The sequence below is a fragment of the Panthera onca genome, chromosome C2, assembly GCF_046562875.1.
Source record: "Panthera onca isolate mPanOnc1 chromosome C2, mPanOnc1 haplotype 2, whole genome shotgun sequence".
In the NCBI taxonomy this organism is placed as follows: Eukaryota; Metazoa; Chordata; class Mammalia; order Carnivora; family Felidae; genus Panthera; species Panthera onca.
The window spans coordinates 59,825,780-59,853,742 of record NC_138347.1 but is presented as its reverse complement, the minus strand read 5'-3'; the positions used below and the strand labels follow the sequence as shown (position 1 = coordinate 59,853,742).

General features: G+C 37.6%; 1 protein-coding gene across 8 annotated transcripts in view; it reads left to right on the top strand.

The window, feature by feature from the left end:
* Positions 1-345: 345 nt before the first annotated feature.
* The window catches only part of SPICE1 (spindle and centriole associated protein 1), a 59,640-nt gene continuing 32,022 nt past the window's right edge, over positions 346-27,963 (top strand). For 3 of the 8 annotated variants that reach the window (XR_009612350.3, XM_060639989.3, XM_060639984.3), the window contains exons 1-7: positions 1,853-1,969; positions 9,377-9,475; positions 12,958-13,005; positions 17,720-17,863; positions 21,928-22,030; positions 23,093-23,199; positions 25,843-25,958. Coding sequence is in view for 7 of the 8 variants with exons in the window: in XM_060639989.3 (XP_060495972.3) it covers positions 9,377-9,475; positions 12,958-13,005; positions 17,720-17,863; positions 21,928-22,030; positions 23,093-23,199; positions 25,843-25,958 (617 nt within the window). In the remaining variant the exon portion in view is untranslated. Of the gene's footprint in view, positions 481-1,852; positions 1,970-3,217; positions 3,976-7,973; positions 8,068-9,374; positions 9,476-11,028; positions 11,217-12,957; positions 13,006-17,719; positions 17,864-21,927; positions 22,031-23,092; positions 23,200-25,842; positions 25,959-27,963 lie in introns of those variants that run through there. The other 5 variants (XM_078453012.2, XM_078453013.2, XM_060639987.3 and 2 more) reach the window with 5 other exon arrangements.

The window sequence follows — 27,963 nt, the reverse complement described above, 5'->3', positions numbered from 1 at the left end:
TAAATTGTATCAGTTATGTGTGGAAGCAGTTATGTGTGGGAGCATTCTCATTGAAAAAAATATTTTTGACAGAAAAGAATTCTAGGTTAACAGCTTTTTTCTTTCAATACACTTAAATGTTCTATGCTGTCTTTTTGCTTACAAAGTTCTAATGAGAAATAAAATGTTATCCTTATTTTTGTTTCTCTGTAATGTTTCTCTCCGGCAGCTTAAAACATTTTTTTAAAAATTATTATTACTGGTTCTGAGCAATTTAATTATTATGTACACTGATGTAATGTTCTTCATCTTTCTTTTGTTTAGGTTTTGTTGAGCTTCTGGAAGGCAGATTTGTGGGTAAAGATGTGATAGAAGGACTGAATTAGCAATGGGAGCTTATGGAAATTCTCTTCAGATTGCTTCAGTGTTATCAATCAAGTAGGAAGCAAGGTCACTGGCTAAGACTGAGGACAGAAGAAGATACGTTGGCCATGACAGAAGGTATAAAGTCGTCCTGTAGGAAGGTGGGAGAAATCACTGCGGCATCTTTTTTTTTTTTTTTTAATTTTTTTTTAACGTTTATTTATTTTTGAGACAGAGAGAGACAGAACATGAACGGGGGAGGGTCAGAGAGAGGGAGACACAGAATCTGAAACAGGCTCCAGGCTCCGAGCTGTCAGCACAGAGCCCGACGTGGGGCTTGAACTCACTGACCGTGAGATCATGACCTGAGCCGAAGTTGGCCGCTTAACCGACTGAGCCACCCAGGCGCCCCTACTGGGGCATCTTTAATATGGTCTTCAGGCATCTTTTAAGGGCACACTTAAAATTAGTAATCATGAATTTAAAGTTAGCATGTTGGGTGTTTTTCTCCTTCCAGTTTCAGCTGCAAAGATGCAGGCACTTAGAGAGGAGTTTTGCAATGGCCAGAACTGTGGTTTTGCCCAGAATTACAGTAATTCAGAGAGGGGCAGGGAGTTGAGAATGTATGCAGGGAGTGATTATATTGATTGACCCGTCAATATATGTACATAAAATTTCCCCAATCAGAGTGGAAACTGTTTCAAGGTAGTTCTTTGCATCTAGAAGGTGCTGAAGATGTATTTGCTGATGATCCCTGTACTGATGTGTCTTAACAGTAGAAAACCAGGGACTAAACGAAGTTGTCTTACTGGAGCAAATTAACTCCATTTTCAAATAAAATGCTTTGTAAAGTCCTTACCATAGCCTACACAGCTCTTCCTGTTCTGGGGCTAACCTATTAAGTCAGCTTCTCTAACAAGCTCCCACTGCTCTCTGATCTCCAGATATACTGAACTTCCAGTTTTTTGTTTTTTTTTTTAATTGCATTTGCCACACAGCTTTGCGTATGTGGCTCCCTCTGCAGGAATGTTTTATTCTTTCTTGGTAGCTGACCCATGCTTTTCAGCTTTCCTGAGTAATTCCAACAAATATTCCTATAAATTTCGTATCTAGTTAGTATCTTCTAGCACTTGTCACAGTCCTAATTTTACATTTGTGTCTGTTGACAGCTGTTTACTACTATGCAGTAAGCTTTCTGAAGACAGGCATCTTGCCTATTTTTAGATCCCGCAGGACCTAGCATTAGTCTATGGCACATTGATAGGCGGTAATATTTCTGGAAAAAAAAAAGGTGAATGCAAGTCAATATTATATGTGAAGCTTCGTGTGGAGAGCGACATCTTTCTCTTAGAGAATTCACGAGAAACTGGCTAATGCTACATGCCTACCCTCGAAAGCTTTGCCCAGAACCTTGCACAGAGCACACGGACGAGGAACTGCCTCCACCCACCACACTCCCTGCCAGCCTTTGGGACGCGCCTGCGCTCTGGCCCCACCGGATGTACGGCCCTCGGGTAGCCTAGGCAACATTCCGGAAGTGGCGGGCTGCGTTAACCTGTGGCGGGCCCGGCAGTTCTGGAGCTTGAAGTTTTAGTGGCGGTGGAGGCAGCCGTCGGGAAACGGCAAGGCAGGTTGCGATGACGTGGCGGAGGCCTTCAGCCTGCAGCCCGACCGAGTCTTAGGGACCGGGCTACAGGGCGGGGAGAACGGTGGTGGCGTCTCCCTTCTGTTCCCTAGAGCTCCGGGCGTCTGGGTGGAGGATCTTTACTACGGAAAGCGCACGGCGACTCTGTGTTTTGCTAGTGTGTGTGCGTGTCAGGTTGCGTGTCTGGGTGTGTTGCTGTCTGGCACGCTCCCCTTAGGCGTACCCTGAGTGTGTGCACCGCTGTCGGGCACTTGTGCGCAGAGCTGAGAGTTGGGGCTACCCTGTTGTAGCTTTTAAGGAGTTTACAGTCTAGTAGGAGACAGACTGACTACCCAGGGTACTTGGGGACTGGGAGGGTCATTTAAGTCGACTGATGGCAGGGAAAGAGTGTATCAGGAGGGGCAGCTTGAATGAGTGGGAGTTAGCCGCGTGGAAGGAAGGGAGTGAAAGTGTGAAGGGTGTTCCACGCGGAACGTAAAGAATGGGTGGAACTACTCGTGAAGACGAGAGCTGAATGTATGGGAGATGTGAGGAGAAAAGACTGGAAAGAAAAGTCAGCCGGGCCGCAAGGCAGGGAGAGGGTCCGAGTGCCTCCCTGCAGGAGGGAGCAGTAAAATCTTTTGGGGAAGAAAGCAAAGGGCTGAGAGCTATATTGTATTCTTACATCTGGGTAGAGGATTGATTGAAAGGACAGTGTTTGGAAAGGACAGCGTTTGGACTTGTTTCCCTTTCATCAGTTTTCCACTAGTCAAATCTCATCATAATTTACCTTATCTAAAATCCTCCAGTGACTTCCTATGGGTTCTTTAGAATAAGTGTTCAAATTACTGTAGCTTACAAAGCCATGATCTGGCCTCCGCCTTTCTTTTTATCCTCTTTTTAGCCTCTCACCTCAAATCTGTTAGTCAAACTGCTCAAACCACTTGTAAATGCCTTTTCTGCCACCGGAAACATTTTTTTCCCCCACTTCTAGCTTTATTCATACATTAGCTCTCAGCTTAAACATTTTGGGGGCAATTAGAGGAATGCAGTGGTCTTTTCTTACTTTGTAGAGTAAGGTATTTCCATGACACTGAATTTACTTTCTGTGTTACCCATTTTTTGTAATTACTCATTTAATTGTGGTCTTCTGATAAACCCTAAGCTCTGTGAGGGTGCAGCCTATTGTACTTTCTTTCTGTATCTCGTGACTGGCGCTTGGCAGGTGCTTTCAAAATATTTGTTGAAATAACGTATAATGAAATGAGCAAATGGGTGAAAGGGAGTTCAATTAGGAGAAATGAGAGCTTGGACAAAAACGGTGGTGGTAGAAATGAAGTGGGGATAGGGGAGAGACATATTTCAGGGAAAGAATGAATAGATCTGGTATCTGATTGGAACAGAAGATGATGCTAAGGTTTTAAACCGGAGCAAACAGAAGGATGGTAATTCTGTAAGTTCGGAGCACGCCAATTGTATATCAAGAACTAGAGGTTGGCGGGGAGGGAGGAGCATGGATGATAAGCTGTATTTTGACTACACTGTATGTGAGACATTTGGAAGATGTGCCCAGAAGGCAGTTGGAAATGAGGTGTGTTGAGGAAAGGTGTGGAGCCTTGATTTGTGCTTGTTTGCTCAGTGCATTTGTAGTTTTGCTTAAGGGTGTGGGTGAGATCACTGAGGGAAGAGGTGAACTGCCTATTGGTGATCTAGCAAACAAGCTGCATAAGAATTGGCACCGTATTAGACCTGTTTACTATTTTATCGCCAGTGTCATCCAAAAGGAATTATTGCATGAAGAGAGAGGGTGTCCAATGGAAAGACAAGAGGATTGGGATACAACTGGGTGAGGCTTCTTGGTTATGTGGTATCTGAGGAGGCGCCAACAGAGCCTGCAAAGAAAAGGATAGATGAATAGGAGAGAAACCAGGAGGAAGAGTGCCATGGAAGTCAAGGGAGGGGAGGGCTTCCAGGAGTGGGAGTCTGTAGAGTTGGAAAGGGCTTGAAAGGTAAGACGACACCAATAATTTTATCTGTTAGGAAGCTATTGATATTTTAGATTTTCTCCAAACAGGCCTAGATTTTCTGGGCTGTGCTGATTTTGTACTCCTTAGTACTACAAACCGTCAGAATATCTCTACAGTCTGACATTTCAACATGTAAACTATAGCTCCCGTATGAAATCTGATTTCTCAGAGTAGCACAAGAATCTCTCTGTCAGACCATAGAGTCTGATCCTGGGTTAAGAAAAATATGGTCATCTTTATTGGTGATGTTCAGGAGAACACTTTTCAGTGCAAAGGTGGTTCCCATGTTACAAAAGTTTGATGTGTAACTGTGGGTTAGTACATAAAAGTGCCAAAATATGCCTCTCCTTCATTCCTTCATGAAATTTGTTGGTGGAAGGAAGTCCATAGGTGGGATAGCAGCTTAGTTCTACCTTTGTGATCTTAGCACACACAGGCTGAACTTAGAGTTGGCCAGTACGTTAGTCTCCTGTGCTGTGTTACAAATTACCACACACTTAGTGACTTAAAACAATACTCATTTATTATCTCACAATTCCTGTGGACAGGGTACCATGCTTAGGGTCTCACAAAGTTGTGATTAAGGTGTTGGTGGTCTGCATTCTCATCTGGAACCCAGCTTGGGAAAAATCTTCCTTGAGGCTCACCTCACTTAGGTTGCTGGCAGAATTCATTTCCTTGTGTCTGTATGCCTTGTATGCCTTGGGAGGGGGGCGTGGTGGTCTTCATACTGACTTTCTGCTGGGGGCTTCCCACAGTTGTCTGAATTCTGTGCCATACGGCCCCTCCCCCCTTTTTAAGTAGGCTCCACGCCCAGTGTATGCTCTGTGTGGAGCCCAAGGTGGGACTTGAACTCATGACCTTGAGGTCAACACCTGAGCTGAGATCAAGAGTCAGACGCTCAACCAACTGAGCCATCCAGGCACCCTCCCTGCCCCCACCCCCTGCCCCCACCATATGGCCCTTTTTACAGACAGTCACAGTGACAGTTGGCTTCTTCAAGGCCAGCAGGAGGACTCTCTTGCTCTACTCTCCTTATATAACATAAGGCTTATATATAAGACTTATAAGACTATATATAAGACTTATATAACGTAATGTGATCAAAGGAAGGATATCTCACATTTGTCTTGTTTTACTGGATAAAACAAATCACGGGGGAAAAAATACTAAATAAGCCATGGATCCTGCCCAAACTCAAGGGTCAGGGATTATACAATGGTCATGATTCATTGTGAGTTGTCTTAGAGTAACCACAACCAGCTTTGCTAGGCTAAATTGAAGTGAAAAAAAAAAAAAAAAAAGATAACAGTTGTATACTCAGTTCATTCAGACTTTCATAACAAAATACTAGACTAGATAGCTTATAAATGAGAGGTTTTTTTCTCATAGTTCTGGAGGCTGGGAAGTCCAGTATCAAGGCTCTAGCATGGTCGTGTTCTGGTAAGGCTCCTCTTCCTGGTTCATAGCCAGCATACCTTGCTGTGTCCTCACATGGTGAAAGGGGTTAGAGATCTCTCTGGAGCCTCTTTTATGACGGCACTAGCCCCATTCATGAGGGCTCTGCCTCCCAAAGACCCCACTTTCCAAAGGCTCCATCCATCTCCTAATTCCATCACTTTTGGGGGTTAGAATTTAACATGAATTTGGGGGGGACACATTCAGACCATAGCATATCCCTTCATTTCACCACTGTTTTCGGCAGTGAATATGGAGGTGTTTTGAACCTAACATTTTCTTATGCTAAAATTGATAACTGTTGATATTTCCACAAATAATACTCAGGCATTTGATCAATTGTTTATATTAATTTCCTTGTCTCTTTGCTTAAGAAAAGTTCTGTTTGAATACATTATATTTATCATCAGAAGTCACCATTAGTGTACAAATAGCTATGATTTAAAAAGTACTGCTTTTCCTAAATTTCAAATATTGTGATGTTGAGGGCCTCACGAATGAAAGAAACAAGTACCTGGGCCTTTTGACTGCTCATAAGTTTTTGCATACTTCAGATTCATGGTAGGTTTTTCACAATTGAGGCTTGTAGAATTTCAGCCCCTGAATAAGTATAGGATTTTAAATATTGTAACATGAAATGAATTATCTTAGGAGTAACCTGGGTTCATTGTAGAGAATTTGGAAAATATAGAACCAATCAGACATAACACAGTGTTGGTACCATTTTCTAGGCGGTGCATTACATTTAGACCTGGTGTTGAATGTCACCTCCAAGCTGCCCATTATTTGTGACTTTGAGCAATATAATATACGTAATCTCTCTAAGCCCCATTTTTCTCATTTGAGAAATGGTTAATAGCTACCAGTGACATCATTGTCATTAATCCTAAATAGAACTTAGTATGTGCGAGGCAGGGGATCTAAGCACCTTATGTATTTAATTAGTTCCATTTTACAATTACTGGCAAAGCTGGGATGTGAACCCAGACAGTCTGGTTTCAGAGTGTACTCTTAACCACTGTGCTGTATTGTCTCTCAAGAAAGTATGTGCCTCATAGCGTTGTGGGATTAAATGTGAAGTGCTTAGCATAAATAAGTGCTTATAAGATATATTAATCAACAATTAATTAATAATGTATGTATATCCCATTATACTGTATATATGCAGTGGAATATTACTTGGTGATGAAAAAGACTGAAATCTTTTCATTTGCAACAATGTGGATGCAACTAGTGTATGATAATAAGCGAAATAAGTCAATCAGAGAAAGACGAATATCATATGATTTCACTCTTATGTGGAATTTAAGAAACATAACAGATGAACATAGGGGAAGGGAAGGAAAAATAAGTTAAAAACAGACAGGAAGGCAAACCATAAGAGACTCTTAAATACAGAGAACAAACGGAGGGTTGATGGAGGGGAGGTGGGTGGGGGATGGGTTAATTGGGTGATGGGCATTAAGAAGGGCACTTGTGGAATAAGCACTGGGTGTTATATGTATGTTATGAATCACTGGGTTCTACTGAAACGAGTACTACACTATATGCTAACTTGAATTTAAATAAATTAAAAAAATCTTACAGCTAAATCACTAATTCAATACATTATGATACACATGCTTAGCTTTTTTAAATGTTGAAAAAAATTAGTGAAACAATTCCACTTTTAAAAAATATCAAGTATGGGGCGCCTGGGTGGCTCAGTCGGTTAAGCGTCCGACTTCGGCTCAGGTCATGATCCCACGGTTCGTGGGTTTGAGCCCCGTGTCAGGCTCTGTGCTGACAGCTCAGAGCCTGGAGCCTGTTTCGGATTCTGTGTCTCCCTCTCTCTCTGCCCCTCCGCCACTTGCACTCTGTCTCTCTCTGTCTCAAAAATAAATAAAAATAAATAAATAAATAAATAAAATTGGAGTATTTGTGTTTCTATTGTTGAGTTGTAAGGTTTTCTTTTTTTAAAAATATATTTTGGATCCAAGTTCCTTATCAGATATGAATTGCAAATATTTTCTCCCATTCTGTTGGCTGTCATTTCATTTTCTTTCTTTCTTTTTTTAATGTTTATTTTTTTGAGAGAGAGAGAGAGAGCATGAGCAGGAGAGAGGCAGAGAAGGGGAGAGAGAGAATCTGAAGCAGGCTCCATGCTATCAGTGTAAAGCCTGTTGTGGACTTGAACCCACAAACCGTGAGATCATGACCTGAGCTGAAGTCAGATGCTGAACTGACTGAGCCACCCAGGCGCCCCCTCATTTCAGTTTCTTCATGGTGTCTTTTGAAGCACAAAAGTTTTAGATTTTGATGGAGTCCACTTTATATTTTCTTTGGTTTCTTTAGTGTTCTATATTTAGTGTTATATCTAAGAAACCATTGCTTAACCCAAGGTTCATGAAGATTTATGCTTACGTTTTCTGTTGGGAGTTTTGTACTTTTAGCTCTTACACTGAAGTTGGTAGTTTAAGTTAAGTTGTATATATGTTGTGAGGTAGAGGTCTTAATTCATTCTTTTTTGTATGGATTTCCAGTTGTTCCAGCACCATTTGTTGAAAAGACTGTTCTTTCCCTATTGAATTATTTCTCGGCACCTCTGTTGAAAATATACTGATTGTAAATGTAAAGGTTTGTTCTGGACTTTTAGTTCTATTCTATTCCACATTTTTAAAATGGTATTTATGGTTCTGCCACTTACTGTGTGACCTTCACAGTTGGTTAACTATTTGTCCCTTAGCTGTAAAATGAGTGACAAATAGTAAGTACTTAATGGAATTATTGTTAGAATTAAAGGAAGTACTGTGTAGGAAGAGCTTACTTGGAACACTACCTTGTAGACAGCATGCACATAATATGTGTTAGCTAATGCCATCATTATCACCATCTTCACTGTCCTCATCATTATCAGCATGATCACTATAACACAAGTTAAAGATTTTTCTCTAACTTGTAAAAGCCAGGTTTCTCTCTTTGCTGGATTGTAAAACCTGAAAATAGATAACATGTTTGAGGAATGAATATGATGGATTAAGACAGAATGCAAAGAGGACTAAGGAGAAGCCTATGAAAATACTTGCATTTAGGTGTTTTTATTACAGTCGACTAAATAATTTTTTAAAATGTACATAAGGAAAATACTACAGTCTTTTGTTTTAAGATAATTTGGAATAAGGGGGTCAGCTGGAAAGTTCTGTAATTATTTAGCTGTGTAATGAAGTTCATGTATATGTGTTGCTTATTAAAAGTCATATATACATATTGTAAAATCCTAGTATACAGAGACTATGAGTCTTTTTCAAATTTTGTGTAAAGTTTAGTCCAGTATCCTTAGCATTGCTATTTCAAGTGCCAAGCAAATGTTGGCAATTTCCAAATGCTAGTTTAGTATCAATAGTCATCCCCATTTAGTATTATGTGGAAATATACTAGAAATGATATAACTCACTTGTTTTCTAAACTTTGGCCACCTTTATTTTAAGTAAACACATACATATCTGGTAGTGGTTTTGAATGCTAGAATGCTTAATAAAGAACTCCAACTCTCTGCCTTTTTCCTTTTGCTTTTAGATTGTTAGCATGTTGACTGACATTTTCTCTATTAATGGTGAAGTTTAACTGATGACAAAGCTTGTGACTACTGCCATAGCTCTGTTTTAGGTCATAATTTTTATTCCTGGAGTTCTTTGTTAAGCAAATATACATAAGTTATTAACTTGAAACCTGATTTCAAGTTAAAACCTGTTTTATTATAGTTATCAGTACAGTTTTCTAATTGTGAAGTAAAAGAACCAAGTATTTTTGGTAGGCTGTTCCCTTCATAATGCTTAAATTTTTCTACTGACACTTTATTTTCTTAGATGTCTTTGTTCCCATCTGGTGATACCTAATTACCACTTTTTCTTATATTTTAAAAATGTGGTATGATTATTACTTCTAGATGTCACTTGTCAGAGTGAACCGTTATGGTACCCGAGGAGGAGGAAGGAAAGCGCTGAAAGTAAAGAAGAAGAAAACGTCAGTGAAGCAAGAATGGGATGTAAGTCTAGGCGGGATAATAAACCTGTAAGATTGCTCTGGAGGAATAGATGTGATGACATGAACCTAGTCTACACAAGACAGTGCTTTAAATGTAATAGGGCTCAATAGATTTCTGGGAGTGTTTAAGAGCAGAATCCTTTGGGGATTTTTTTAAGAATACACATGCGAGGCTCGTAACCTCTACCTCCTTTGAAGAGAGAATCTTAAGAGAGTGGGGAGTGTTTTTAAAAATCTCCCCTCCCGAACTTTGTTTTTTTTTAATTTTTTTTTTTTTTAACGTTTATTTATTTTTGAGACAGAGAGAGACAGAGCATGAACGGGGGAGGGGCAGAGAGAGAGGGAGACACAGAATCGGAAGCAGGCTCCAGGCTCTGAGCCATCAGCCCAGAGCCTGACGCGGGGCTCGAACTCACGGACTGTGAGATCGTGACCTGAGCTGAAGTCGGGCACTTAACCGACTGAGCCACCCAGGCGCCCCTCCCCTCCCGAACTTTGAAAACTCACTGCTTAAGGCAACTGTAGCTAACCTGTGTTGCTGAAGTCTGAATTTTTTTGGTACTTTTTTTAGATTTGCCCATGGCAACCAGTGACATCATAATCATATGAGTGGCATTTTTGGCTGATAAAATGGGTGATTCTTACTCTCTCTCCTGAATTGTTTGTTTTTCACCTCCCGAGGCTGGTCAGTTTCAGTAGAAAGGTTCTGTTAAGATGTAAGACAAGTCTCAAGTACTTGGGACATGTGATCCCTGGCTTCCACTCTGATACTGTTTGGTATTATCAAGGGGATCTTTATCTTGTGCAGCTTGGTACTTTAGTTTGGACCATAACACTTTAGGTTCCTTTTCTTTCTAGTTGTGGAGAGCAACTAGTCAGGGACTACTTTGGATCTCTGGGATTCTTTTGGACTTGGAAACTTCTGGGCAAACTGACAGCCTTTTTGAAGTGGGTCAGGGGGACTTATCTGTGTTTATATTACTTTGTTGTCATTTGATTTGCTATAAGATATTATAAGGGTGTGACTCTAAGGTAATAAATGAAACTGATTAAAAGAAAAAAAAATACATGTGATAACTTAAGTTGTCTACTTCAGAGTGGTTACTTTGGGAAATTTAATATTTGTTCTGATATGCTGCTATTGCTCAAAACATAATCGAAACCCACCATTTGAAATTACATTCAGAATGTTCCTCATTTGCTTTTTTATTATCTCTAGTGCTGGAAAAATCTGTTTTTTGTAGACTGAACTTGAAAGTAGTTTTAAGTCATTTGGAGTAAATGGTGAATGAAGGAGGAGAGATCAAACTGAATAATACTGTTTTGATAAAAATAATGAGATTTTTTTGAAATGGCTTATAATTTATATGTAAAGGCAATTTCAAAAGAAAATAGTTTTAAGCAATGGTAGTATTAATGAAATTATATTTTCTCCCATGAGAACTAAATCCAAGCATATAACTTATATGCTTGAATTTTATTATGATTATTAAGAATAATTCTCAAGATCTTATAGTTATATCTTGTACTTTTTTTTAAACTCTTTTTTTAAAGTTTATTTTTATTTTGAGAGAGAGCGAGCATGCAGCATGAGCGGGGGAGGGGCAGAGAGAGAGAAGGAGAGAGAGAACCACAAGTAGGCTCCTTGCTGTCAGCACAGAGCCTGACTCCGGGCTTGAACCCATGAACTTTGACATCGCTACCTGAGCCGAAACCCGGAGTCAGACACTCAACTGACTCAGGTACCCAGGTGCCCCTGTCTTGTACTTTTCTAAATTAATATGAAAGGAATGGCAGTTTTAGTATAGAGAACGCTTGAGTTAGGTATGAACTGTGACCAAAAAGTTAGGTCTTTGAATATATCCATCTTCTAATATAAGCCATTTCACCAGACCCAGTTCTATTTCTGTTAGAAGTAGAACTCTAACTTGTTTTATTTCCTGCCTTACCAAATCTGTATGACAAAATGGCTGAAGTCATTTTGAAAAGGGCCAAATGGTAGGGCAGCTACTTAAAGTTGTGTAGGCTGTGCATAGCTTAGTTCCAAGGGGGTACTTTTACATGGACTAGAGTAATAGCGGGAGTTCCTGGAGTTGTGCAGTGTGGTAGGCCTGCCATGTAGGTTTAGTACCTTTTTACATAAGTGACTATTTTCATATTTTATGAAATTATACAGTGCACTCAGACTTTATCCCTTATTATGTGTGACAGATTCTATGCTTAAGTTGTTTGCATGGATACAGATTTAACCTCTCTGTAGTGGTCACAGTTTATCTTTCAGGAATCTTGAGAGGTGCCTCATTCCGGAGTGCATTTTGAAAACTACAATTTTAGTTAAACTTACTCATTTTGAATTACATACTACCCTGTTTTATTTATTGTTTTAATGGAATGTATGACTGCTTGGTAAATACACTGCTTATTTTCTGTAAGACATCTAAAAATAGCCTGTTATTTTTTAACCAAGACAACTAACAATAATCCATATTAATATTTAGATTGAGGATACTGGTTCCTGGACAGAAATTCGTTTTGGTCCCAGGAGTTTGAATCCATTTTCAGCCATTAAAATCCAGTACATACTCATACCTATAACCAGACATAAATGAACAATATAAGGTCATAGGTGTGATATAACTTTCTGGAGGATGTGAAAAAATGTGATAAGAAGTTTGAATAATAAAACTAACATTTTATTTTAATTTAAATAAACACATTTGTTTTATATATTGAGAATATAAATAATTTTATTTATTTGTTTATTTACTTTGAGAGTGTGTGAGCAGGGGAGAGGGGCAGAGAGAGAAAGAGAGAATCTTAAGCAGGCTCCTTGCTCAGCATGGATCCTGATGTGGGGCTACGTAGGGCTCAATTCCATGACCCTGGGATCATGACCTGAGCCGAAACCAAGAATCAGAAGCTCTACCAACTGAGCCACCCAGGTACCCCTATTTCAGTTTAAAATAGCAGTTTTATCTTGCTAAAATGAGATGATCAGACAAATCCCTTAAGTCTTTAAAGAAAGGTTTCTTGGAGGTTAGCTTGCTTATTTAGTTAAGTACATAATCTTTTAACTGAGGCCCATCTGGCATATAGGAGAAAAAAAGGTACAGAAGGCTTAAACTAAGAAAAGGAGATTTTTGAGGGGCGCTTGCCTGGCTCAGTCAGTAGAGCATTCAACTCTTGATCTCAGGGTTGTGAATTTGAACCCCACACTGAGCATAAGGATTACTTAAAAAAAAAGTTAAAAAATAAAAAAGAAGGTTTTTTTAAAAAAGGAAAATGAATTTATCAAAAATAAACTAAAATTGATTTTAAATGTTTTTTAACCTAGTCTAAAGAAAAATTTTCCTGTAAGAAAATAACCCAAAGAAAGTTAATAAACATTTAAGTCCTATTTTTTAAAAAATCCAATATATACTAAAATTTTGCAAGAAATCTTTTTTTTTGTTGTTTTTAAAGAGAGGTCCTCTTTTTTTGCAGAATACTGTGAATGATCTTACAGTTCATCGGGCAACTCCTGAGGATCTGGTAAGTTTAATATCAAAAGTTAAGATTTATTCAATGTTTCATTTAGTATTTGGTTTCTGACATTCAGAATAGAAACCAGAGACACTTCCTGGAAGTTGTTTAGTTTTATTTAATCTTATGTCTATATAAAATTGAAAAGCGTATCTTCAGTATTTCCTGAATTTACCTAGGAATGTCACTTAGTGTGTATTAAAATTTTATTAGATAGGTTTGGTTTACAGTTCAAATCTCTGTGGTCAGTATTGTCCTGTACACATCATAGATATCTCTAGCTTTATTTTACTTCCCTATACAAACGTACTGGTCTAGTCAATGTACTAATTTATTCCTTGAATATGCCATGTATATTTCCACATTTGAGCCTCAATTCATGCCGTTTTCTTTACTTGGAACAGTTTGTCTGCCTTTTTGTGTGCATGTCCAAATATTACTTTGCTTTCTTATCCTAGTTCAAGGCTTACTTTTAGAAAGGTTTCTACTGTAGATTTTAAAAAAAGCAGCTTTATTACAATACAATTCACATACCATAAAATCCACCATTTTAAAGTGTACAACCCATTGGTTTTCAGTATGTTCATAGAGTTATATACCTATCATCATTTTCTATTTTAGAAGATGTTCATCACTCCCTAAAAGAAACCCTGTACCCATTAACAGTCACTCTGTATACTCCCCCTCCTTCTAATCCCTGTCAACACCTAATCTACTTTATGTCTCTATGGATTTGCCTATTCTGGACATTTCATATAAATGGAATATAATGTGTGTCCTTTTGTGTCTAGCATAACGTTTTCAAGGCTCATCCATGTTGTAGAATGTATCAGTTCTTCATTCCTTATATTGCTGAATACTGTTACATCATATGGATATGCCATATTTTATTTATCCATTTGTCCATTGTTGGATATTTGGGTTATTTTCACTTTTTGACTATTATGAATAATGCTGCTATGAACATTCATTTACAAGTTTTGGGTGAACATATGTTCTTAGTACTCTTGTGGTATACCTGGGAGTAGAATTGCTGGGTCATATGGTGCCTCTATAGTTAGCTTTCTGAAGAGCTGCCAAACAGTTTTTCACAGTTTTTCACAGTGGCTGCACTATTTACATTCTTTTTTTTTTTTTTTTAATTTTTTTTAATGTTTATTTAATTTTGAGGCAATGCGAGAGACAGAGTGCAAGCAATGGAGGGGCAGACAGAGGGAGACACACAATCTGAAGTGGGCTCCAGGCTCTGAGCTGTCAGCCCAGAGTCCAACGCGGGGCTCGAACTCACCAACTGTGAGATCATGACCTGAGCCGAAGTCGGACGCTTAACCGACTGAGCCGCTCAGGTGCCCCTGCACTATTTACATTCTTATCATGCATGAGGGTTCCAGTTTTTCCATATCCCTTGCCAACACTTGTTATTATTGTATTTTTGGTTTTAGTTTTCCTGGTGGGTGTAAAGTGGAATCTCATTGTGGTTTAGATTTGCCCTAATGACTCATGATGTTAAGCATCCTTTTGTGTGCATATTGGCTCTTTGTATTATTTTCTTCTTTGGGGAAATGTCTATTGAGATTCCTTAGCCAGTTAAAAATTGGATTACTTGTGTTTTTATTTTTGAGTTGTAAGAGTTCTTTACACATTTTGGATCCAAGTTCCTTATAAGATGTATGATTTGCAAATACTTTCTCCCATTCTGTTGGTTTTCTTTTCATTTTCTTGATGGGTATTTTTGAAGCACAAAAGTTTTTAATTAATTAATTAAAATTTTTTTAAATTTTAACTTTTTTAATGTTTATTTATTTATTTTTTTTTTCAATGTTTTTTATTTATTTTTGGGACAGAGAGAGACAGAGCATGAAAGGGGGAGGGGCAGAGAGAGAGGGAGACACAGAATCGGAAACAGGCTCCAGGCTCTGAGCCATCAGCCCAGAGCCCGACGCGGGGCTCGAACTCACGGACCGCGAGATCGTGACCTGGCTGAAGTCGGAGGCTTAACCGACTGCGCCACCCAGGCGCCCCTAATGTTTATTTTTGAGACAGAGAGACAGAGCATGAGCAGGGGAGGGGCAGAGGGAGAGGGAGACACAGAATCCAAAGCAGGCTCCAGACACTGAGCTGTCAGCACAGAGCCCGACGTGGGGCTCGAACCCACAAACTGTGACATCATGACCTAAGCCGAAGTCATATGCTTAATTGACTGAGCCACCCAGGCGCCCCTAAAAGTTTTTACTTTTGATGAACTTGTTTATCTATCTTTTGTCACCTGTGCTTTTAGTGTCATATCTAAGAAACCATTATCTAACCCAAGAGTCATAAAAATTTACTTCTGTTTCCTTTTAAAAGTTTTATAATTTTAGTTCTTATATTTAGGTCTTTAATCCATTTTGAGTTAATTTTTGTATATAGTGTAAGATAGGGGTCCAACTTCATTCTTTTCTAAATGAATACCCTGTTGTCCTATGTACCATTTGTTAAAAAGACTGTACTTTCTCCATTGAATTATCTTGACACCGTTGTTGAAAATCAGTGGTCTGTAGGGGCGCCTGGGTGGCTTAGTCGGTTAAGTGTCCGACTTCGGCTCAGGTCATGATCTCACGGTCCGTGAGTTTGAGCCCCGCGTCGGGCTCTGTGCTGACAACTCGGAGCCTGGAGCCTGCTTCGGATTCTGTGTCTCCCTCTCTCTCTGACCCTCCCCCGTTCATGCTCCGTCTCTCTCTGTCTCAAAAATAAACATTAAAAAAAAATTAAAAAAAAAAAGAAAAAAAGAAAATCAATGGTCTGTAAACATAAGGGTTTGGTTTGGACAGTAAGTTTTATTCCACCAATCTATATGTCTATCCTTATGCCTCACTACGTTGTCTTGATTATTATAGCTCTGTTCTAAGTGTGAAGTTTTTTGAAGCTGCCCAACAATTGGTATCTCCTCTGAACTGTGGTTGTACGTACTGTGTATGAGGCATTGAGTATGTGCCACCTAATGCATATCATTTATTTTTACATGTACAGTTGGCGCTTGAAGAGTGTAGGAGTTATGGGTGCCAACCCCCTGCACCATCAAAAATCTGTGTATGAGCTTTGACTCCCCCAAAACCTGACTACTAATAGCCTACTATTGACAGGAAGGCTTACTGATAACATAAACAGATGATTAACATGTATTTGTATGTAATATGTATTATATACTGTATTCTTACAATAAAGGAAGTTAAAGAAAGGAAAATGTTACTAAGAAATCATAAGGAAGAGAAATTACATTTATAGTACTGTACTGTATTTATTGAAAAAAGTCCATGTATAAGTGGATCCACGTAGTTCAAACCCTTGTCATTCAAAGGTCAGCTGTATGTTCCCAATCTCCCTGGGCAGATTGTTAATGCTTTTGAGGGATAGGGGCTGCCTCTTATATGTCTCTGTGGACCTGGGAATCTTAATCCTAGTAGATACTCATTAAATATTTGTTGAGGATAGTAATGATCCCCTACTGACTTAAATTTTTTTATTATGAAAAATTTCAAATTTATGTGAAAATGGAGACAAAAGTATAAAGATCACCCATACAGTGTTCACCCAGATATAATAGTTATTAAAATTTTGCCATATATGCTTCATTTTTCATACCCTTTTCTTCCTTCACTGTAGCATTTTAAAGCAAATCTCAGAGAACGTGTCATTTTGTGCCAACATATTCAGTTTGCATTTAAAAAAATGCAGATATTTTCTTATATAACCACAATGCTGTTATCATACCTAATAAAAGTAACAATAATTTTTTGGTATTGCCTAATTCCCAGTCCATATTCGTATTTCCCCAGATGTCTCAAAAATGTCGTTTTCATTTGTTTTTGGTCTTCAGAATCTTTGCACGGTATTTGGTTGTTGCAGTACGTTTTATCAGATGCCCTATAGATCTTGTTCTCTTCATAGTTCTGAATACTAGAGTGCTTGTGAAGCCAGTATCTGCTCCTATTCCTTAGCCAGCTCTGTGAACTCTCCTCTAACTCTTAAGTTGTGGTTCAAATCTCTGCTTCTGCTTCAGCAATTCTACTTTCTTGGAGTTCTGCATCTCCAGCGACCCTCTTCCACATGCAGCCTTTGCAGGGCTCTAAAAAATAGTGCATTGTTAGTTTTTGGTAGTGATGTGAGTATTATGAAATGGGTGTGCCTTTGCCAAAGGTGACTCAGTGGGCTTTGTATCTTTTACATTGTGGTTAGTCACTGTGTGTGTGTGTGTGTGTATGTGTGTGTGTGTGTATGTAATTGTACATATACACACATACATAACTGAAAAGTTTAATAAAACACAGTTTTTAACTTTATTAAATGTGATGCACTCTTAATATTTTCTATTCTATATTCTATTTTATTTCAAAAATGTTGATTTGACCCATGAATTGATTTTGCCACTCATTAAATTAGTCTTCACCTGCAGTTTGAAAAATAGCAGTTTATTGAATAGTCTTGTACAAAGGAGGTAAAAATTGATATTTTTTTTCATTTTGTCTTTTTGCTAGGTCTACTAGTTCTAGAGACTTCTTTTTTTTAATCACTTTTGAAAATGTAGAAGACTGTGAAAATTTTGGTTGTGAATATGAATAAATATATATGTGTTGGACCAGAAAAATATTTTTAATAGATGAGTTAGATTAGGTGTTCTCACCATCTGAATAGGTAACATCTTTGTTCCTGAAACATTCTTTTATATTTTTTTCCTTTTGTACAGATACGTCGTCATGAAATACACAAATCAAAGAACAGAGCATTAGTACACTGGGAACTGCAAGAAAAAGCTTTGAAGAGAAAATGGAAGAAGCAGAAACCAGAAATTTCTCATCTTGAGAGAAGGAGATTATCTATCATGAGGGAGGTAATGCTGAGCTGCATAATATTAGAGAAGAAAGTGATAAATGGGGTTCTCTCTTTCCCCCTAAATTTGTTTCACATTGGAGAAGGTCTGGCAGATGATTGCGTCCTTATACAGTGATCTACACATGGACTTTGAAAAAAGCAGCAGAGTGACGATTAGTCTAGTTTGGAGGTTTGAATTCCTGCTCTGCAAGTTACTGTTTGTGTGACTTGTCTGACTGTATTGTTAAGAGATTTTCATGATATGTAGTAATAAAGGGATTAGGACAGTCCTTGGCACATAATTAGTGTCATATATATAATTACTTTTCTCAGTTCACACAAGTGATGTTAGATTGATTACTTTGCAAAGAAAAAATGTGTTAGCCATTTGTCTTTGGCTTAATCTTTTGACAGATGTAGGGTGTTTGGATAAGTAATCAGATGTATAGGAATAAACAATATGGCAAATAAGAGGAAACCACAGTAAAAAATCTTTTATTTGGGATGATATCACTGTAATCATTGTAAAAGAAATGTACTTTGTCGTGTTGCTTCTTGTTCATTATTGAAGCTTATGGCACTTGGATGTCTGGGTGACCTTTCACTGCAGCTCTAAATCACTCTGTCTTTTGAGGAATCCATTAGGCTTCTTAGTGAAATGTAAAAGTCTTGATCTTATATATCAGCAGGAAGAATTCTAGCTCCCAAATAAATGTTTACATGAACTTATAAAAAGAACAGTGGATGGAGGGAATATGGTTCTTTATAGATAAGTATGTTTTGGTGATCTTGGACCGTCATGCATATTTCAACGTTATAGGGTAATTCTCAGTGACCAGGAAACAAGGCAGCCCCTTTGAGGTGGCTCTGGGCTTTTGTGTCCCATCTCTTGTGGCTCCTGCTTGGGTTCTGAATTGCTTCTACAAGGAATAGGTATGGTAGAAGTAGGGATCAGAGGAAGAGCCGTGAAAGAGGGTGTGTGAAGTCTCTCTGCCTCCACTCCAGGGCCGCTCCTCAGGCTCTGGTGTCGTGGTTCTCAACACTCACTGCACAGTAGATCAGGGTTGAGAACTTCCATTAAATAATCACCACATTTGGACCAAGATGTAGCTATACAAGGATATTCTGATTTAGTGGACCTGTGATGTGGGTATTTTTTAGACAGTTTTTGTGTAATTTTAGTACATTGCAGGATTGAGAACCTCTGCTGTTAGTAGGATTCAGGTACTTCCATTTAACCATATATTTTGGAGGTTATCCATGTCGGTATGTAGAAATCTACCTTTTCTTTTTTTTTTGGCCAGATAGTATATAGATGTACCACAGTTTATTTATTTACTGCTTTATTTGTGGACACTTAGGAAGTGTACTGGAGTAAAGCTTAGGCTTCTGGAAGAAGAATGACTCCAAGATACAGTGGTTTAAACAAAATAGAAATCTATTTCTGTTTATAAAACAATTGAGAAGAAAATGGTAGTTGGTTGGGACGCTGGGGCCCTTTATTCCAGGACTTCCACCTCTTGAGTAGAGAATGGCTGTTCCAACTTCCTTCAGCTGTATTCCAGCCAACATGAAAAGGGGAAGAGAATGCATGCTACTCCTTTCACATACTGCCCAGAAATTCTGGCTTGTCTCCCATTATCCAGAAATTCATCACATGACCATTCTCACCTGGAATGATGGTCAGGAAATCTAGCTATGTACTTGGCTAAAACTTGGGGATTCTGCTGTTGAAAGGAAAATGGAAAGAAAGGAGATTGGTGGATAAGTGGCAGGTCTGTCACCCACAGATTATTACCTGTCTTGGTTCTACAAATAATACATTGAATATCCTTGAATGTTTTTAAGTACATGTAAAACTTTATTTATAGGACAAATTCTTAAAAATGGAATTGCTGAGTCATCTGTTATTTCAGTGTTCAATTTGTAATGTCTCTGTTCAGGGATGTGAAGGGATCAAATGAAGAAGGCTTGTTGAGAATATTCATGTAGGCAGTTATCATTATGTATTAAGAGCTACCACTACCCGTCCAGCCCCCAGGGCTGGACTCCTGGATTAACAAAAATTCAGAGAAAAGCTCTTTGGCATTTGCTGTAGGATGCATTCATGTTATGGGAATCAGGCAAATGAGGGTCCAGATTCAGAGAGAGGGAGACTTTGATGAAGATTTTATAAATTCTAAAAGTATAATAACTTCCCAAGTCTCTCTGCAATTTCCTATTTCAATCTGGTTTTTATTATCAGAGAACAAAAGTGCTAGGATGGGAAGTTTTTTATAATGTTTTTGAAGGAATCTTGGACAGTCCTTTGCAAATCCAGGCTGTGTACCACCATTCATAACTTTGGCCTTGTGTTCTGTGAACCCATCTGGGAAAGTAATGTATACAGATGGGCTTCCAGAGATTGGCTTACCTATCAAGAGGATGAGTTTTAACCGAAAGAAGCGATAAGTAAATCTAGAAAGAGCAAAAGAAAGCCAATACACTGATCTCTGGTCTCTCAAACCATCTGTCCCTAGAAGGCTGGGCAGACTGGCAGAGTACAACAGGGCAGCAGCTTTACTGGAGACTTCATTATAATTAATATCAGGTCTTGATATGATAAAGTTATTCCTCTGTAATCTGCTTCTGTCAGTTATATCTTTTTATTTTGATGGAAGGTCAGTGATTTTTTTTTAAAATAGTAATATCAAACTGCTATTAGGAAATATTCTGTGTGTAGTTTTCCTAGTTTAAACGATAGATTATAATGTTCCATTTACTTTCTTTCCTAAGCTCTAATTGCATGTATTGTATGTACTTGCAAGATCGCTAACCAGGGACTGAAATTTGGTTCATGGGATAATACACTTTAAGTTGTAACAACATTGTCAAATATCTCTAGAATGATACAGGTTTTCATTGTGTCTACATCCTGATAATACCCCTTTGGGTTTGGGGAAGGTGGTGGTATTTTCATTTCCATATTAGCAAACTAAGTTTAGAGAGGTTGGATTTTGCTTAGTATCCCTTGACTGGGCCTAGGATCCCAGTCTTCTCGCTCCAAATGTGCTCTTTGCCTTATAGCATTCCAAAGCTTACTCTTTGTGGAAGGAACAAATTCAGGACTTTATTCTCATCTAGTGAGCTAGCCAACATGGTTGGCTACAGCAGGAGAAGAAGGGAAATAGAATTTTATTCTTGTTATTTTTGTCAGTGTCCTAAAACAGTAACTAAGGTTATATTATATACCTGTTTCCATGGGCTAGAGAGATTCTGGTAAGAGCATTTGTTGCCAGATGCTTTATTGTTTTGAATCATTGTTGGAAACTGTGGGTCGTTTCCAATTTTGTGACTCCTTTCAGTTTAAGAATGCCATCTGGCGGTGGTGGCTAGAGTTGACTTGCCTGCATGTCCTTGCTTGTAATTATGAAAGTTCCTAAGTTGAAAGTGCCTAATCAGAGGCACTACTGTAATGGTATTGTTTTGGTTCTCATCCCCCCATGATAAAAATCCATCTTGTTTATAAATACAGAAGCATCACTTTGTTTGATGCCCTAAACCTCATATCTTAGCTCATATTCTCTAAGTTGTTGATCATGATCCAGTAGTAGGTTATGAAATACACTTTAAAGGTTGAAACACCTCTGAATTTATGGCTCAGAGATTTATGTCTTTAATCAATGTTTTTCAAACTGTGGATCGCAACTTTTTAGTGGATTGTGAAATTGAGTTAGTGTGTTGTAGCCATTATTTAAAAAAATGAAATAGGAGCTAAAAGGAAAATTTCAGAGTGGTTCTCAAAGAGTAAGGTTAAGTAAAACTTTTATTCTGTTATATATTTACATTTGTTTGTGTGCTGGTTCGCAGTTAAATAATGTATTTCTTACTTGGATTGTGGCCAAGCACATGAAATCTATTAATTATTGTAATAGCCCCATCTACTGGTACTTAAGGATATTGTCACTGAAGGATTTTAGAAAGGTAGTGGCCTTTGGTTATTTTTATGCCCGCTACCTTTGTATGGACTTTTCCTTTGTGATTTCATAAGTATATGTATATATATTTTTCTGAGTAATATATTTATCATTAACACGTATCTAGATTCTTTCTGATCAATACCAGATGCAGGATGTTTTGGAAAAATCTGATCATTTGATGGCTGAAGCAAAAGATCTATTTGTTGATTTTCCTCGTAGGCGCACAGGTAATGTATTCAATTCAAACAAAAACTTCTTTTTCTTATTAACCATAGCCCATAGCTGGCTATTTGGAAGAATTTTAAATCATTTCTCGGGCACCACTTTATTTATTTATTTATTTATTTATTTATTTATTTATTTAAGTTTATTTATTTTTGAGAGAGACAGAGACAATGCAAGTGGGAGAAGGGCAGAAAAAGAGGGAGGGAGAGAATCCAAGCAGGCTGTACGTCATCAGTGCAGGGCTCGACACAGGGCTTGAACCCACGAGGACGTGGGATCATGACCTGAGCTGAAACCAAGAGTCATCTGCTTAACTGACTGGGCCACCCGGGTGCCCCTTGGGCACCACATTATTTATATCACAAGTATTCTAGAGTGGATAACATATAAGAGTTGTTAGGCATAGACTCATTATAATTTGTTTTTTTTCACTAAGAATATTAACTATTACAAATTACTGAGCTAAGCAAAGGTAAATTGTTATTATTTACTAGGATATTTTATAGGGCAATATACAAGATTTTATAATTTAAAATATGACTTAATTTCGTTTATTAATATTAAGTTACCATATAAAGTATTTGTATCTGTGTAACTTGAGTAAAACTTAATTTGAAGTCTAAATCTACTTCAGTCTCTCTCTAAAAGGGACTTTGCCTCTGTTCAGATACATAGCATCATTCACTTTAATGTGTATGTAATCTATTGTTTAATCCCTAAAAATAGATCATTAGTTTTTAGTGTAAAGTTTCAATCTTGGCTTAGCCATTTATTAGTGTGACTCAGGGCCATTTGCTTCATGTCTCTGAGTTTCAGTTTACTGGTCTGTAAGATAATACTAGTAACAATCTCATCAGATTTTGTGAGGGTAAAATGACTTAATATATGTAAAAGTACTTGGAACAGTGCCTGGCATATAGTAAGTGTTTATATGAATGTGAGCTGCTATTATTATTATTTAAGATTTTCATGTGATAACAAACTTATTAGGGCAATGTGTATTGTTTGTAAAGTCAATTTAACTAAATGAAATAAAATCATCATTACTTATTTTCCTTCTGCAGGGTTTCCGAATGTAACAGTGGCTCCTGATTCCTCTCAGGGTCCCATCGTGGTAAATCAAGACCCTGTCACCCAGGCCATTCTTAGTGAATCTGTCATAGAGCCTCAGGTAATGTGCTATTCTCATAGCCATCATACTTATGTGGAAATTAAGCTTATGTAGGTATTGTGGTAAACATTTCAAAAGCTTAAATATCAACAGATATCTAGTTATGGTTGTTAGAACTGTTCTTACTGAAGCATATTGCACTCTCTGTGAGTAATGTTTGTACCAAAGAAGACAGGACTGGATAATGATAGCTACCTTTTATTGAGTACTTACCTACAAGGTAAGCTATTATTATCTCCGTTTAGCAGAAGAAAAACCTGAGGTTCGGAAAAATTAAGTGCCTTGTCCAAGATCACATAGCTTGTTGGCATCAGAGATGGCCTTCAAGCTGGGTTCCATCTGCCAGTATGGAAGGAGTGGGGAGTCTTTTCACTTGCATTTTGGAATCAGGTGGATCTATGTTTGTATTCTATTACTTACTAGCTCTTTGATCTGGAGTTGATTTCTTAAGCTGTCTGAATTGGCTCAGAGTGTTTTTGGTTTTTTTGTTAAATGGGAATAGAATATACTTACTATGGTTGTTGTGAGGATCAGCTGAGATGACTTATGTAAAATGCCTAGCATAATTCCAGATACTAGCTCTTCATTAAATGTTAGTCCCTTCTAATAGTGTGTTTAAAAAGTAGCTACCCAGGAAACTTGGGCTATATTGTCTAGTTAGATGGGAAAATTTATTTTAGTAGTAAAATGTTAATTAACCATATCCTAAGCTAATTGAAACCATTAATTAATTAATGATTAATTCATTAATGATTAACTCATGAATCAAAATGTTTAGAATTTTGAGATGGGACACATTTTTTAAAAGCACTTGAAGAATTTAATACTAAAATAAAACAACTTCGTAGAACTGATTAGGACTCAATACCTGTTTAATGCAATTTCCTAGGTTATGTATATGTCCTATGAAGAAAAGGAGAATCATCAATTAGAGGGTTGATCCTAGGGAATTATAAGGTCCAAAATCATAAAAAACCATGTTAAGTATTGTTTTCTATTTACAAAGGCAGTTAAGTAAAATTACACGTTTTAAATAGCCAACACCCATTAGCCGTATCTCTAGCCAAAAACCATTATGTTTCGGCATTTACTAAAAATGTTAGCTTTCAGATATCATGGTCTCTTTTATGGGGATGGGGAATTGGCAAGAGCTGATATTAGAGAGACAGGGAGGAACTAGGTAGTGAAGGGCTAAGGAACCAGAAAGTAAGAGTAGAGCCACCAAAAGATTATAGGAAGAGTAGAGTCATGATGAAGTCGACTGTAGAGTGAAAGATGGGTTTGGGAGGGAGGAGACTGGTGAGAGGATCTGATTAGAAGACTCAGGATAGAATTTATTTACGTATGTATGTATGTATGTATGTATGTATATATATTTATTTTTGAGAGAGAGTGTGAACAGGAGAGGGGCAGAGAGAGGGAGACAGAAGACCCAAAGCAGGCTCCACACTGGCAGCAGAGAGCCTGATGTGGGGCTTGAACTCAGGAACCGTGAGATCATAACCTGAGCTGAACTTGGATGCTACCCAGGTACCCTAGGATAGAATTTTAGTGAGAAGTAGTGGGAGCCTAACCTAAGCAGTGGCAGTAGAGAAGGAGGTAGGGGGGAAAAGGGATAAATTTGAGAGATTTTAAAAAGGAATAGAATTGACAGGATTTGGGAGCTGATTGGATGTGATGTATGAGAAAGAAGGATACCTCCCAGTTTGCTGGCTTGAGCATATCAGTAGATAGTGATGCTGTTCATGGTCTTAGGTAATATGGCAGGAACAAGGCTTCTGGAAGAATAATAGGAGAGGCTTAGGAAGATGACTAATTTGGGACATGTTTATTATATGTATATAGGATGTCTACTAGGGATATCTTTTAGGCAGTTGGATATAATTGCCTAGGGCTCCAGTGAAATCTGGGTAAAGGTAGAAATTTGAGAATTCACAGTATTTTACTTGTGATTGCAGCTTTGGAACTACAATCATTCAGAAAGGGAATCAGACGAGAGGAGAAAAGGTCCAAAGGGAGGACCTTGAGTCCCATTAGATATTAAGAAATAGTAGAAAGAAGAACCAATAAAGGAGATTGGGAATAGAGAAAAAAAAAACAAAAAACAACAGGGAAATCTGGTATCATGCCAATTAAAAGGAAGAGTGTATCAAGAAGATCTTGAAGGGAAGAAAGGAGTGGTAATTAATGTCTAATGAATCAAAGAAGTAAGGGAAGGCAGAAACTAAAAAAAAATAATCTGTTTGATCTAGGAACAAATCAGAAGAGGATGTTGACCTTGTAGAGACCAGTTTGAGTGGAATGGTAGGGCAGAAGCAAAGTTGTAGGACACAGATGGTAAATGGGAAGTGGGGGGCGACTCTTTCAAGAGGTTTGGTGGTGAAAGGGAGAAGATACAATGAGAGAGACTTGTTCACATTTAAATGTGGATGAGCTGAAGCCTGTACAGAGGGAGAGGTTGGAGAGGCAGGAGATAGAAGGTCATGGAGTAGAATGGAGGTGAGAGGGTTTAGGTTCTAGAGCACTTGTGGAGATGTTAGCCTTAGAAGGAGGGACCTCTCAATTGTTACGATAAAAAGAAAGAAAGGATGAGTGTATATATAACCAACTTGTATTTTTATTTTTATTGTTACGTTGAGAAAGGCTCTTAATGAAGTAGATGATGAAGAAGAAGAAGGAACTGTTAACAGCCAGTCTGGAGAAAGTGAGAATGAATTGGATAACTCTATCAACTCTCTGTCAAATACGAATGTAGACAGGTATGTATATGTGGCATAAATCTCTACAGTGCTTCCCTTTCTTCCAAGTATACTTCTTTTGATTTTCAGCTTTATTGAGATATAATATAATAATATTATATATATATTGACATATGTTATTGACATATTATAATATTGGGTCTATTTCTGGATTTACTATTCTAGTCCATTGGCCTTGTCTCTCTAGTTATGCTCTAATACCACACTATTTTAATTAGAGTTTGTGGTGTTTGAATAGACTTGCCTCGTAGCTGTTTTTTAATTCAGAGTTTTCTTAATGATTTTTACATGTTTATTTATCCATGTGAACTTTAATATCAATTTATCCAGCTTCATAAGAAAAGATTATTGGTATTTTTGTTCTTTTAATAAATTAACTAGGCAGGGGCGCCTGGGTAGCTCAGTCAGTTGAGCGTCCGACTTCGGCTCAGGTCACGATCTTGTGTTTTGTGGGTTCAAGCCCCTTGTCAGGCTCTGGGCTGACAGCTCAGAGCCTGGAGCCTGCTTCTGATTCTGCGTCTCCCTCTCCCTCTGCCCCTCCCTCCCCCTTTCCCCCTCCTTCCCCTGCCTCAAAAATAAAGATTAAAAAAAATTTAATAAAAAAATAAAATAAATAAACTAGGCAGAACTGACATCTTTATTATGTTGGGTTTTACTATCCAGGACAAAGTATATTTTTCCATTTGTTAATGTCTACATTTTTGTTTTTGCAGTGTTTTAATATTTTTCTTATATAGATTTTGCTCATTTTTTGTGGTTTATCCCTAAGTAGTTAATGTTTTGTTGTTGTTGTTATTCTCTCAAATGGGATTTTTCTCTTCCATTATACCTTCTAAGTAGTTGTTTGTGTTTACGAAGCCTGTTGATTTCAGTGTGTTATCTTGATATTCTGCTAACTTATTGAATCTTGGTTGAGTTAGTTTTAGCATTGTTTTTCTAGAGTTTTCCAGGTATTCCATCATGTCATCTGCAAATAGACATAGTTTTATATATTTTCTAAGTGTTATATCTCTAGTTGGTTTCTTTTGTATATTGCAGTAGCTATAGGACAGTATTAAATAATAGTGGAAATAGTGAAAAAAAAAATAGTGGAAATAGTGGGCATCTATGTGTTGTCCCTGATCTGTGAAAGTGACTCTTTTGTTTCCTCTTAAGTAAGGTGCTGGTTTTAGAAGTGAAGTTTTTGAAAAAAAAAAAAGAAGTGAAGTTTTTGTTGTTTTTGTTTTTTGTTTTTTAACAATGCTAAGGAAAGGTCTATCAGTTCTTATTTTGAGGTTTTGTTTTTTTTTTTTAAATCAGGAATGAGTGTTGACTTTTTCAAGATCTATAGAGATAATCATATAAGTTTCCTGCTTTAGATCTATTAATATGGTGCATTAGATTATGGATTTTTTAATATTGAACTATTCTTGCATTACTGAAATAAATTCCACTTGGCCATGGTGTATTCTTTTCATTATTGTAGTGTTGGATGTTGTTTGTTAATATTTTATTTAGTATTCTTGCGTTAATATTCTTAAATAATATTGTCTATAATTTTTTAAATATGTAATATCAGATTGAGGTAACAATATTATACTTGATTTCATGAGAAGCATCCAGAACATTTTCTAATTGTTTAAGTCCTAAAACAATTTATGTAGTTTGGGACCCTGTGTTCTTCAAAAGGTTTGTAGAATTTCCCTGTGAAACTATTTGAATGTGGTGCTTTTTTGTGGTGAAGTGTCATAATAACTTTTCTTCTTCCATGGAGAGTGGATTAAACTTTCTACTTCTACTCAAGTCAATTTTGGTAAATTATATTTTCTTAGGAAATTATCCATTTTTTGTAGGCTTGTCAATGTATTTCCATAGAGGTGTGCAAATAATTTCTGTACTTCTAAAAAATGTCTTTTGCTTTTGTGCTTATCTCCCCTTCTTCATTTCTTTTTGTCCTCCCTCCCATGTTTTACAATTAGGTTAGTTAGTGGTTTGTCTATCTTGTTAAATTTTTAAAGAACCAGGA